This window comes from Schistocerca piceifrons, chromosome 5 (genome assembly GCF_021461385.2).
Source record: "Schistocerca piceifrons isolate TAMUIC-IGC-003096 chromosome 5, iqSchPice1.1, whole genome shotgun sequence".
Classification (NCBI taxonomy): domain Eukaryota; kingdom Metazoa; phylum Arthropoda; class Insecta; order Orthoptera; family Acrididae; genus Schistocerca; species Schistocerca piceifrons.
In genome coordinates, this window is record NC_060142.1 from 124,494,862 (window position 1) to 124,508,734 (window position 13,873).

Below are 13,873 nucleotides of genomic sequence, written 5' to 3' on the forward strand. Positions count from 1 at the left end.
CGCAGCATGGAACCCTGTGATAGCGGCAATCCGTCGGGAGCGCGCCCGTCGAACGTCCTCCGCCGCAGACAGAATGCTTACACTGAGAACCGAACGCGGCCGCCGGGGGCGACCGCTGCCCCCACCACCGCGTCCACCGCAGCCTCCCGAGGTCTAGTGGAGGGGGGGTGACAACGCACATAAATACCTTGCTCTCCGCGAATCTCGACACTTCGCCAGAAGATGAGTAGAATGACACTTCCCGAAACGTCGCGATATATCAACACTACCACCCGGCCGGAGACCCGAGAAACCTTCATCCAATGTGAAATATATTTCAAAGGGTACTTCCACTTGTGCGAGTTATTAGGGCCCTTACCCATTCCATTCACCAATGGAGCACGGAAGGAATGATTGCTTAAACGCCTCTGTGCATGCTACACTTAGTCTAACATTGTCTTTGTGATCCTTACAAGAGCAATACCCAGGGGCTGTGATGCATTCCAAAATTTATCGCGTAAAGTTGATTCTTGGAACTCAATAAGTCGGCTTTCTGCGATAGTATCCATTTCTTTTCTAAAGTGTGATAGTTCATTTCTTTCAGCAACCTCGTGATGTTTTCCTATTCGTCATATAGGTCCATGACCAGCAGTGGTACCCTTTTTTTATGTGGTCAATGTCCCATACTACTCCTGTTTGCACTGGACCCCTCACATTCTGAGGAAAATTCTAGGCTAGGTCGAATGAGTGTTTTGTAAGCAATCTCCTTTATAGACTGATTGCAATTCCCTAGTATACTAAATGAAGCAGTCTACACACAGTACCGGTATGTGCTGTCTATTCTTTCAGACATGTCTAAATGAGCAGACACTACACATATAATTAAGGCAAGGCTGGCTAATGAGCCCTTCTGTGCAGACATACTGTGCTTGAACTCTTACGGGAATCGGCGAAACGCCGTGAGTAATGAGAATAATGAGTAGGGCACCTCATCAGTAGCGTGTAGATAAGCATGCCATAACAGTGCATGCAGTTGCTTTAAATGTAATTAATTCCTTTGTGCCTTGAAACAAGTCTGCCACCTGCTTTACCTAAAACCGAGTCTATGCCATCATTACATATTTATGTACCTACATATCGTTACACCACGTATTTGTGTGAGTTAACAGTTCCGACGGCAGCTCGCTGATTTTAAGTTATAGGATACAAGTCTTATTCGTTTTGTGAAGTGAAACATTAAACATTTATGAAATTTTAAATCTAGTTGCCAACATCTGGCATGAGGAAGGTTATTCTGTTCGACATATTTCTTTACATTTGAGACAGAGTATGTTCTAACATTCTGCAACAAATAGATGTCAAGTAATATTGGACGTACCTCTATGGATTACTACTCTCACTTTTCTTGTAGACAAGTGTGACCTATGCTTTCTTCCACACCGAATGCGTAGAATTCATGCAGTGGATCTCTAATATTCGCCATAACACGATAGATGTGAGTAACTTTATCCGCACAGAATGTGTCGCATTAGAATACCAGATCATCTGTCCCGTTCGATGCAAGCAGCCTTTGTCGGTAGTTAACTGAAAAGCAAATTTACAGCTCGTAGGAAACAACAACCCCCGGAAAGCACAAGTATTTTGGTAACAGCTATTTAATTTCACCACGTTACTTGCAAACTTGCAATCTATCGATGTTTCACTCCGATTAGCGTCCGAGATTAGTCAATCGATCTCCACCAAAGTTTGAAAATTGAAACTTTAAAATGTACATCGTTGATTTACAAACCATAGGTGAAGTTGATGAAGATTTTAATTTGTAGCTTGTACGATAGAATAAACGTAGAACGTTTTGAAAATAATTTACTTGCGTGTGCCTTGCGTAGGTTATAATGCCTCAATGTCAGCTAAGCCAAATAGAGTTGGTCCTGTTGCGGTAGTTAGTGTCTTAGCAGATGGTGAGTTAAAGTAAACAAACACTTTTCAAGAAATGTTTACATGGATGTTGTCATAACTCACCACATTATTGTAAACAGTTCATGGTAAACAGCAAAATCCTTTGTAAATAACAAAGAATCAGAGTTCATTTTACGTAAGCGTGTTACCTAATAAAGTGCATTTAAAATTAATTCGAAATCGCCGGGGGTTGAATATTATTGTAAGTCTTGAATCCACTGTGTACTGAAAAATGATTGAAAATATAGTAACTGCCCTTATTTTCTCTGACAGTGTCTTGACATCTGCTGGTGACTTGTTGCTCCTCCAGGCTTCCCTTCCCAGACTGGCGTTAGGTCGGTGCAACTTATGTATTTGCTTCGATTGCAAGCTCAGTCTGATTATTCCGTGAATAAGTGTCTGCGATAATTTATTATTTATGAACGCAAAACGGATCTGTATTTTTCATGGCTTCATATTTGTCAAGATTTAGGCTAATGTCATTGTCTTCTGACTTCCTGACCTTTGCAGACCAATTAAATGTTTCTTTCTGTTCAGATCTGTGTTTACTGTGTTCATGGATTCTTATTAGTTCTTTGGGCTCGGGCACTACAGACCGTACTGTTGTACACCCACAAAACCTTTTCATCGTCATTATCAGCTGTCCCCAGTGCTGTATTGAAGCTCGTATGTGCTCTTCAGTACAAGCAGATGACCTGTGTTCGTTAAGCCAGTGAGCACATTTTTTCCTGTCTCTCCATCATTTGATTTGTGCTTACGTAGATAAATTTGTGGCACCTGATATGACTTAATGACTTATCAGATATTCATTTTATCAATGATTTCATTAACATCATTGATGACATGCCTCATGCCTGGTCCTGAATGCTGCAGACATCTTGTAGTCCCCAGAAGATGACTGAATTATCCATAGATTTCTAAAGGAATTCAGAAACAATTCATTGGCATAGAGGAGTGCATATGACCATTCTTGTTTGACTTATTTGGAACAACAAGAAGTAGGCCTAGGTGTTTATTGAATTGTAAATGTTTTCTGTTTTAAAACTTCATCTCCCTGGTTCTTGCAAGTTTTGAGCTAGACTGTATTGTATGTTACTTTTGGACATACTTCTGTTGGTTTAACTAAGAATTTAATGCAGCATAATCAGCTAAATGCATTTTCAGAACACCACATTTTTTTTACTTTACTCCTGTGTCGTTCTCATTTGTATAAAGTTAATTATTTATGCACATTGCTGTGATCATATTGCTGTGTCCTGTGTAAAACTGTTCAGGCCGATATTCTGTTGTCTGTGTAGTGTGTATTTTGTCATGCTTTTTTCAAGTAAATATTTGGGCTGTTGAGATTACTTGCCACTGAAATTACTGACCAAATCCCACAAGGTAGTTCGACTTTTTTTCTGACCAACAACCTATCATTCAATGACATCACACATTTCACAATTTATTGAGAACATCTTGTCTGCTAGTGAGCCTTGGGCAAATCAAAGTTTCTACTGATTATCATCTTGTGATAGATCCAGAAAATATGCAGGATGTAGAGAATATATAGGCTTAAATTTCCAATCATTTTGTGCTTTTATGTGATCTGTGTATGATCTTGCATGACAATGCTTTAAAAATTTGGCAGACACCAGTGATGTGTGTTTTGATATGGCAGACTTCACATTGTTTGAAAGGAGATTATGCTGGGGTACTCTATATATAAAGTGGTTCCCAGCTTTTTATTTTCCGGGATCATATGAGAATCACTTTTCCTGCAGAAGAGCACAAACATCTTTGTGTGTCACATTAAATGTTGCCAGTATGTTTTGCATTTGGTCTCTGATTGGCACGAGTTGATTAATACATTATTGCAGTAGAGATCCCATATGACAAAAATGACGTTTTCTTTCTGTATGACAGGGCATTGTTGTGCTACAGTGCATCACATAGTAGACAGTGTGTACGGCTGATGCAACCATTCACGTAATGGTCACTTGATTCCTTGTTATCTTGCAGTTCTGGGATATCATTCAGTCTGTCATTTCTAGCATTTTGTGTCAGCAACTTTAGAGATAGTACATCACATGAGCCCTTCCCACCCAATTTTAATGTCTAGTTGCATCCAGAGCACTTAATTAGATGATAACTGCTTGTTGTAACTGGAAGTAAATAAAGTAGTTTATTTGTTGATTTTTGGGGAGGTGTGAAAAATAATGCAGATAGGCCTACATCCAGGTTACAATCTCTGATATAGTTGGTAAATGTTTTTTCTGATCTGAGGTTATTGTTAATTATATTCAGATATTGGTGTTTGAAACTGCTTAGTCTCTGTTGTCAAGTAACTTGCTGATCCCAGTACCCAATCCATTACCCTATACCACTCACAAGTAAAGAGAAGGTAATACAAACCACATTCCGATGTCTAGCTGCCCTGACAGACTGATAAGTCTCTGACGACTGTCCTGTGGGAGTGACAGAAGTCGTCATAATTAAAGTGCTTCCTGTTGGATGTTAGGGGCCATCTCCCACTTGTTCAATCTGTAAACCACTGTCTTCTGGGGAGAGGGAAGTTGTAGATTACGATACTGACAGCCTGCACGTACCACATTTATTCTCACCTTTCATTTCATGAGTTATATGCCATTTCATAACATATAAAGTTTGGAGATGTGATATGATACATCAGAATTGAAGTTAACACTTTGACTACCAGTCCTGTCAATTAATGTAGCCTAGTACGAAAATGTGTGCCTGTCATTAGATTACTCGATGTGCTGGTACACTGAGTTTCCGATCCAATGAAACTTACGGAAAATGAGTTATTTCATAAAATGAACATTGTCCTTCTTGATTACAGTGGTATTTTTCAAAGATTGTTTTGATTTTTTTTTATGTTTGTAAATGCTGAGTGCTCTTCATAGTACATTATTACTTTCATACAGCATTATTACAAACACTTTTGGTTACATTGTTGCTTACAGTTAATACCTGAATCAAGATATTCAGGTAACATGTAGAAAGAGTGGCTAACATGATATGTTTTTAATATTCTTATTAACTGGTAACTGGTATGGATTTCTAATTTCAGCTGTATGTTAGATGGGAGCATGTTGAATACCTCATCACCAGAGTACATTAACTCCATTCTGAATCCTGAACAGGAAGGCAAACTCTACATGAAAATTAGTTTTGTTTCTTGTGTTTTGACAGTATTTATAACAGTTAATCTGAAACTGATTTTATTTATTATTATCAGCAACAAAAAACATTAAGGAGTAAAAGTATTGGGAAGTGGGTTCAAGGAGTCCAAGATCCTTAGAAAGGCATCTGCAGGATGTACAGTTATTTAATTTACACTACATTCTTACACTGCTCACTTCTACTGAACAAACACTTTATTTACTTTAGATGCACAGACCCAGAAGATAATTCCTTAAAACAATGCAGAATGAAAATATGTGAAATAAGCCATAACTGTTGTCTATGTCAACACAGTTCAGAGATGCTTTTAAGGGACTAGCTTCCACTTTGAATAGTTTCTCCAAGTATTCACTCTGTTTTAACTTGTTATTCAGCTGGACTGTTTGTGAGATTAAGGCTTAAACTGTTAGCCGTGAACCATTTGCAGGCATTTTCAAGCTCTCATCTGTACCTAGAAGTGTTGAGTTTTGTCCCTTGACTAGAACACTTGTGTTGTCATCAGCAAAGATTACAGTTCTGAGCTTTGTTTATGTAGGTTAGAATCAAGAGTGGGACCAGCACCAGTTTTTGTCATTCTCCACATATTACCTTCTCCCATTCTAAGGTTATTTTCGTGTCCAAGATAGAGTCTGCTAATGAGACCCTGTGATTTCCATTATGGAGACAAGATTCTAGATCCACACAATGCAAACCAATGAGAATTAGGCATGGCAGAGGGTGCCAGTTACAAGGTTTTCTTCCCAGTCCATTCACGTGTGGAGCATGCAAAGAATGAATACTTGACTGCTCGTGTATGAGCTGAGGACACAGGTAGACTGACTGCATTTCACCAGTATTCTACCAATAAACCAGAGTCTACGACCTGCCTTACCCACGACTGAGCCTATGATGATCTTTGCATTTCATGTTCATACGAAATGTAACACCTGGTATTTGTATGAGTTAGCCAATTCCAGCTGTGACTCTGATATTATAGTCATAGGATACTATGTTTTTTCGTTTTGTGAAGTGCATTATTTTACATTTCTGAACATTTGATGCAAGTTGACAGTTTGTGCACCACTTTGAAATCTTATCAAGATATGAGTGAATATTTATGCAGCTTCTTTCAGATAGTACTTCATTATGGATAACTGCATCATCTGCAAAAAGTGTGAGGTTATTTTTAATATTGTTCTCTAGGTCATTAATATACAATATGAAAAGTGATGGTCCCAACACAATTCTGTGCAATGTGTTGAAAAAGTAACTCTTATAAAACTTCAGCATATGGACGTATCATCAACTTCTCTTTCTGAAATTAAGGAAGTTCTCTCAAAAATAAAAGCTCATTTGGTTTTGATGGTGTTTCCAATAGAGTACTGAAGATTTGCTCCCATAAAATAAGCCCAGCCTAATCTGAAATATGTATTGCATCACTAACTCAAGGCAGTTTCCCAGAGAGACTAAAACATGCAGTTGATAAACCCCTCCGTAAGAAAGGTGATAAGAGAGATGTCAATACCTACTACCAACCTGACAAAAATTCTACAAAATTTTTGAGCAGGTGATGTATACTAGAATTCTGTATTCTATAATACATACAAGGCTCAGTCTTAGGCCCACCATTGTTTGTTACATATGTAAATGATCTTCCATCTAATATACAAGGAGCAGAATTATTTCATTTTGCAGATGACAGAAGTATTGTAACCAGTCCAAGCATACACACAGAAACAGAAGGATGGTAAACAATATTCTTAAAAGTATCATTGACTGTTTCTTTGCGAATGGCCTCACCTTCAGTTTCAAAAAGACATAAATCTTTGCTTCTGCACATCTGAGAGTGTTACACCTATATATGTGTAACTCATTGTGAGAGAATAATAAAAAAATCTTGTGTTTCCATATTGATGAGAATTTAAACTAGAAGAGATCACATTTTGCAGCTCCTAAAACAACTTAATTCAGCCTCATTTGCACTTAGAATAATTGCAAATATTGGGGAGAGAGAAATCAGTAAGTTAAAATATTTTGCACATTTTCATTCAATAATGTTATATGGAATAATGTCCTGGGATAACTCAGCTTTAAGGAAGAAAGTCTTCATTGCTCAAAATTGTACTGTAATAATAATAAGTGTCTTGTAGAAATCTGTTTAAGGAGTTGGGCATTCCAGCTAGTGCTTCACAATATATTTATTTCCTCATGACGTTTGTTGTAAATACTCCACTGCAATTTGAAAGACACAGTGATGTACATAACTACAATACCAGAAGGAAAAATAGCATTTATTACTTTGTATTAAGGTTGTCTTTAGCACAAAAATGTTGCACAATTCTATGTCAAGAGATTTTTGATCACTTACCCAGTGATACAAAATGTCTGATAGACAGCAAAGTAAAATGACATCATTATGATTCATTGTGCAAAATTATCTATGGAACATGGAAATTATGGGACTAGTGCAGCAGGGGATACAACCCGTCGGCTTTGGACAATGGCGTCACAAGTGGCCAATCGAGAAGCGATTCTTCTTAGTGTTGTAGCTCCCTTCAGTGGCTGATAAGTGCTTTTTGGCTTTTTAAAAAAAAAAAAAAAAAAAAAAAAAAAAATCTCACGAGATAGAATAAACAGATCCACTTTATTAAGCAATCAGTAAAAAAACGAAACTGAAACATAACAGTAAAAGCGAAAATGGTAAACTGCTCTCTGGCGACTTGTGACGTCATTGTCCAAAGCCGACGGGTTGTATCCCCTGCTACACTAGACCCGAAATTATTAACTAACCTATGGCACACTTGAAGTTACTTTGACGTCTGATGATTACTCCATCCAAGATAACTTGCTGCATCCTCACTATCAAAAAATCTTCAACCCAGTCACAAATTCCACCCAATATACCACACATCCGTGCTTTTGACAATAAGCATAGATGTGGTACTGAGTGATGTTCTTCTTTGAAATCCAGAAATACTGCAGCTCACTGTCTGCTGTGGTCCAAAGCCTTCATTATGTCACACAAGAAAAATGTGGCCAGAATTAGATTTTCACTCTGCAATGGAGTGTGCATTGATATGAAACTTCGTGGCAGATTAAAACTGTGTTCCGGACGGAGAATCAAACAAGACTTCAGTTTGTTAGGTAGAATTTTGTCATCCACACAATCAAATCTTGTGATCAGTGAATATACCAGCAGGATAATTTTTCTTATCTAGCTTTGCTGGCAAATCATTTGTGAGGTCTTATGTTGCTGTCCATGTGGAGAATCCTTTACAAAAGTCAAACCAAGAGTCAATTATCAAGCTCTACTCAGTCAAATGAGTCAGTATTTGATCATAAGCCACTTTCTCAAAAACTTTTGAAAAGACTGGAAGGGGTGATATAGGACCTTATCTCTATTGGACCTTATCTCTAGTTTTGTAGTTGGGAATTATTACAGTATATTTGTCTGTCAGGAAATAAGCCCTGGGTCGTTGATTGAGAGCAAAGGTAACTTAATGGTAGTCCTTTCAAGTCAGCATGACCTTGTAATATATTGTTAGAAACACCATCTAAATTATTACTTTTTAGGATGAATTCTGCAATCTCCTTATGCATTGTATTTTTGAAACTAACGGGCGTATCTGTCAGTGGTGCATATAAGTAAATCTAAGAAATCTGTATTTGGTTGTTTAATACTACATACAGTGTTTGCTACTGCCATGAGGAAGTAATCATTGAATTTACTAGCCAATGATTTGAGAATGTCACCATTTCTGCCAGAGGTATTTTCTTGGGGCTCAGTTTCATTACTACTTTTGTTTGTTTCTTGTTTAATAATGTTGCAATGGTTTTTGCCTTATTCTTGGAGTGTTTTATTTTTTGAGTATAGTACATGAGTTTGCTTTTTTAACAACAGTGGAGGAGTCAACAATACTAGTGGAGTTTCAAATGTTGGCTACAGCTTCTTCTCTGAATTATGTAGAGCTTTCTCTTCCTATCACAGGATACTTTAATCCCTGGAGTTATTCACTCCTTATCCTTGCTTCCATTCGATTTTGCCGTTTTTTGTATCCCATAAATTCTGTTTTTCCCCAGTTTGACTCAGTAACTTATTTTTTATCAGTCTAATCTTCAGCATTCTGCTGCAGCACCACATTTCAAAAGCTTGCATTCTGTTTTTGTCTGAATTGCCTGTAATCCACATTTCACTTCCATACAAGGCTACACTCCAGATACAGGGGCCTTGCCTTCAGAAAATACTTTTAACAATTAACTTTATATTAGATCTTAACAAATATCTCTTTTTCAGAAATTCTTTTCTTGCTGTTGCCAGTCTTTATTTTACATCTTTCCTACTATGACCATCATCAGTTATTTTGTTCCCCAAATAGCAAAACTCAGCTACTACTTTTAGCATCTCATTTCGCAGTTTAATTCTCTCTGCATCACCTGACTTTAATACAATTTCATTCTATTGCCTTTGTATTAATTTATTGGTGTTCATCTTACAACCTCTTTTCAAGACACTATCCATTCCATTCAACTACTCTACCAAGTGCTTAGCCATCTCTGACAGAATTACAGTGTCATTGACAAACAGCAAAGTTTTTATTTGTTTTCTCTGAACTTTAATTCCCTTTCCAAATTTCTCCATGGTCTCCTTCAAAGCTTACTCAATATACAGGTTGAATGATGTTAAGGACAGACTACAATCCTGTATCATTTCCTTCTCAACCACTGCTTCCCTTTTGTGTCCTTCAACTCTTGTAACTGCTATGCAGTTTCTGTACAAGATGTAAGTAATATTATGGTCCTTGTATTTTCTCCCTGCTACCTTCAAAATTTCAAAAAGTGTAGTGCAGTCCACACTGTCAAAAACCTTCTCTAAATCACCAAATATTATAAATGCAGGTTTGCCTTTCTTCGATCTATTCACCAAGAAAAGTCACATGGTCAGTGTTGCCTCACATGCTCTACATTTCTCTGAAACCCAAAATGATCTTCCCCACTGCCCACCAGTTTTTATTTTTTTATTTTGTTTTAATGATTTGAGTCAATATTTTGCAACTATGACTTCTTAAACTGATGCTTGAGTAGTGAGTAGTAATCACACCAGTAAGCACTTACCTTTTTTTGGCTTGGAATTATTATGTGCTTCCACAAACCTGACGGCATTTTGCCTGTCTCTTGTCTTGCACACCAGATGGGATAATTTTGTCATGGTTCTCCAAAGGATCTCAATAATTCTGAGTTAATTTTGTCTACACCAAGGGCCACATTTCCATTTAGGTCTTTCAGTAATTCATGAGATTCTTCTCACAGTATTGTATCTCTGATCTCATCTTCACCTTCTTCCTGTTCTCTTACAATAATATGATGGTCATTTCAAAAGTTCTGTACACTGTAAGATAGAAAGTAATAAAATAATTTATTTCACGAAATACCTTTACAGGCCTTCACTATAATCTCCAGTCTTGCTTATGACACTTCCCAACATTTTGGCAACTTCTGTATTCTGGATAGGGTACTTTCATTATTGAGTTGTCTAATTACTTGGGTCACCTCACTGGAAGCTTCATCAGTTGTATCAAAATGTTTTCCATGGAATTATTCTTCAATTTTGGAAACAGATAAAAGACAGATGGGCTCATATTAGGACTGTATAGTGAATGGGGAAATATTTCCCATCCATATTTGTTGATTGTTTTCTCTCACTGGTAGGGCAATATGCTGTCTCCCACTGGGTACAAAATGAGGACAACAGCTGCAAGCATGTCAGGTCTTCTTTGATGAATTTTTGGCTGCAGAACATTTTGTAGAAACAGCTTCTAGTATGTGCCAGTTACAGACTCCCCTGAGGCACTCTGTTTCTAGCTATGACTCCATTAATGTGATACGCAAAGATCATCATCAGTTCCGCCTTTGAGTTGGCGGCAGAATTTTATCGGTGCAGGAGAGTCAGAACTTTTCCATTGCGATGACTGAGACTTCCGTTCTGGCTCGAAATCTCGTATCCAGGTTTCATTGTATGCCAAATATTTTTTCAGGAACTGTTCTCCTCCTGCTTGATAATGTTGAAGCCATTTTTCTGTGATTCTTTTGCAACCTGCTTTTTGTTCTTCAGTTATGATTCTGTAAACTGAAGTGACAGACAGCCTGGCCTGATATGCAACCTCACGTATTTTTCAACAATCCTCTCTCAAAATGTCATTAGCAATAACATGAGAAATGTAATCTCTAGCAATTGATGGCCTTCCACTTCTTGAGCTGTTCTCAGTGTTTTCCATGTGTTCCTTTCCTCACATTTCTGCAGAGAACATCCTCCTTTCTTTTCTTATTGGTCCCCTAATTTTCAACATTCTTCTGTTGCACCAAATGTCAAATGCTTTGATTTTCTTTTGTTTCTGTTTTCCTACAGTCCATGTTTCACTACTGTATAATGCTATGCTCCAAACGTAGATTCTTAGAAATTTCTTCCTCAAATATAAGGCCTTTGTTTGAAACTAGTAGACTCCTCTTGGCCAGGAATGCCCTCTTTGCCAGTGGTGGTCTGCTGTTTATTTCCTCCTTGCTCCGTTATGTCTTGGGTTATCTTGCTGCCTAGGTAGCAGAATTCCACAACTTTGTATACTTCGTGATCCTCAATTCTGATGTTAAATTTCTTGTTGTTCTCATGTCTGCTGCTTCTCATAACTTTCATCCCTCTTCAACTTACTCTCAATCCATATCCTGTACTCATTAGACTGTTCACTCCATTTAACACATCCTGTAATTCTTCTTCACTTTCATTGATGATATCAGTATCATCAGCAAATCTTATCCTTGTTTGCTTCCACCTGGAATTTTAATCTCACTCTTGAACCTTTCTGTAATTTCCGTCATTGCTGCTTTGATATATAGACTTAACAGTAGGGGCAAAAGACTACATCCCTGCCACACACCTTTTGTAACCCAAACACTTCGTTCTTGATCCTCCAATCTTATTATTCTCTCGTGTTTCTTGTGCACATTGTATATTACCCGTCTTTCCCTACAGCTTCCCTCTGCTTTTCTCAGAATTTCAAACATCTTGTACTATTTTAAATTATCTAAAGCTTTTTCTAGTTCGACAAACCCTATGATTATGCCTTGATTTTTATTCAGTTTTGCTTCCATTGTCAACCACAACCTCAGACCCCCTCTCTGGTGCATTTAATTTTCCAAAAACCTAACTACTCATCATTGAACATTTGCTCAGTTTTGACAAAATTAAGAAAAGGGTAGATTGCTACTCAGAAATGTTGAGTCACAGACAGGCACAAACAAAAAGACTGCTAAACAAGTAATCTTTATGCCAAAAAGCCTTCTTCAGTACGAGACAACAAACACACACACACACACACACACACACACACACACACGCGCGCGCGCGCATACACACACACACACACACACACACACACACACACACGTTTTGCCTAATGCAGAAGAAGGCTTTCTGGCCTAAAGCTTATTTGTTTAGCAGTCTTTTTGTTGTGCCTGTGTGTAATTCAACATTTACACTATATGGTAAAGTCTTATCATTTTCATAAGATTGTCATTATTCCATCCTCGATTTTCCTTTCTTAGATCCTCTGTTTTCTTTTCCATTCTTCTGTATATTATTCTTGTCAATTACTGTTAGATTTCTCTTTACGTAAGGAAGTACCCTTTCAATATCCTCATATACTTTCTTTGTCTCTTCATCTTTTGCTTGTGATGTTGGCATGTATACCTGAATTATTGTTGCTGGTGTTGATTTGCTGTCAATTGTGATGAGAACAACCATTTACTGGATTGTTCACAGTTACTCATTCTCTGCCCTACCTCTCTATTCATAACAAATTCTGCTTGGACTGTTATATCATTTTCTGCTAATACTTATATTACCTTACCCATCTGTCAAGAAATCCTTGTCTTCTTTCCATTTCACTCATTGACCTCCACTGTATCTAGATTTTTCGTCCATAAAGGAAAATAGAAATAATTCAGCTGCCAATGTATGTGTAATTGTTACATTTGGCAAGAAGTAAACAATATGGTAAAAATGTTCAGTATAGACTACAGGCCACAAGAGTTCAGTACCTTATTCCACTTGGTATTCTAGGTTGTAGTGGTTGTAATTTGTACTGATGTTTTGTTCTAAAGTTATCTTTATACAACACATAAAAAATTTGCGAAAGGTAATGATCCACAAAACTGAAGTACGCAAGCACTTGGGGGCAAAAGGTCCACAGTTGGGTGAATTAAATCTCAAAGAGGGTGTTTTCATTTTCCCACAGATTTGAGAGTGTTTCAGAGACAAGTAGTTTGATGAAATGTTGTGTGGCAGTAAGAAGGCTGCTTGGGAAAGTGTCAGAAATATTTGATTCAAATTCAGTATTATGAAAATAATAGATTGCTACTCACTGTATATAGGAGATGTGTAATCACAGACAGACAGAATGAAAAGACTGTTGTACAGTTAATCTTCTTGCCAATAAGGCTTCTTCCAATGTAGAACACACACGTGCGCGCGCACACACACACACACACACACACACACACACACACACACACACACGTGCGCATGCATGCAGCATCAGCAGGTGAGCTTCAGTTATCAGTGATGTGGCACACATAGATGCAGCACAAAACTTCCTCTGGATGTAATAGAGAAACAAATTTTAGAATTCAACCATAATCACACTCCATATTAAAAACAACTAGTGCTACACTGAACTGGGATTCATGCTAATATCCATCTGCATTCTGGCTGGTATACATGAAT

The 13,873-nt window shown here is 37.6% G+C and overlaps 1 protein-coding gene across 2 annotated transcripts in view; it reads left to right on the top strand.

The window, feature by feature from the left end:
* The first annotated feature begins 1,702 nt into the window (after positions 1 to 1,702).
* Positions 1,703 to 13,873, top strand: part of LOC124797948 — a 144,217-nt gene continuing 132,046 nt past the window's right edge. The window contains exon 1 of one of the 2 annotated variants that reach the window (XM_047261093.1): positions 1,703 to 1,773. Coding sequence is in view for 1 of the 2 variants with exons in the window: in XM_047261092.1 (XP_047117048.1) it covers positions 1,935 to 1,937 (3 nt within the window). In the remaining variant the exon portion in view is untranslated. Of the gene's footprint in view, positions 1,938 to 13,873 lie in introns of both variants that reach the window. The other variant, XM_047261092.1, reaches the window with a different exon arrangement.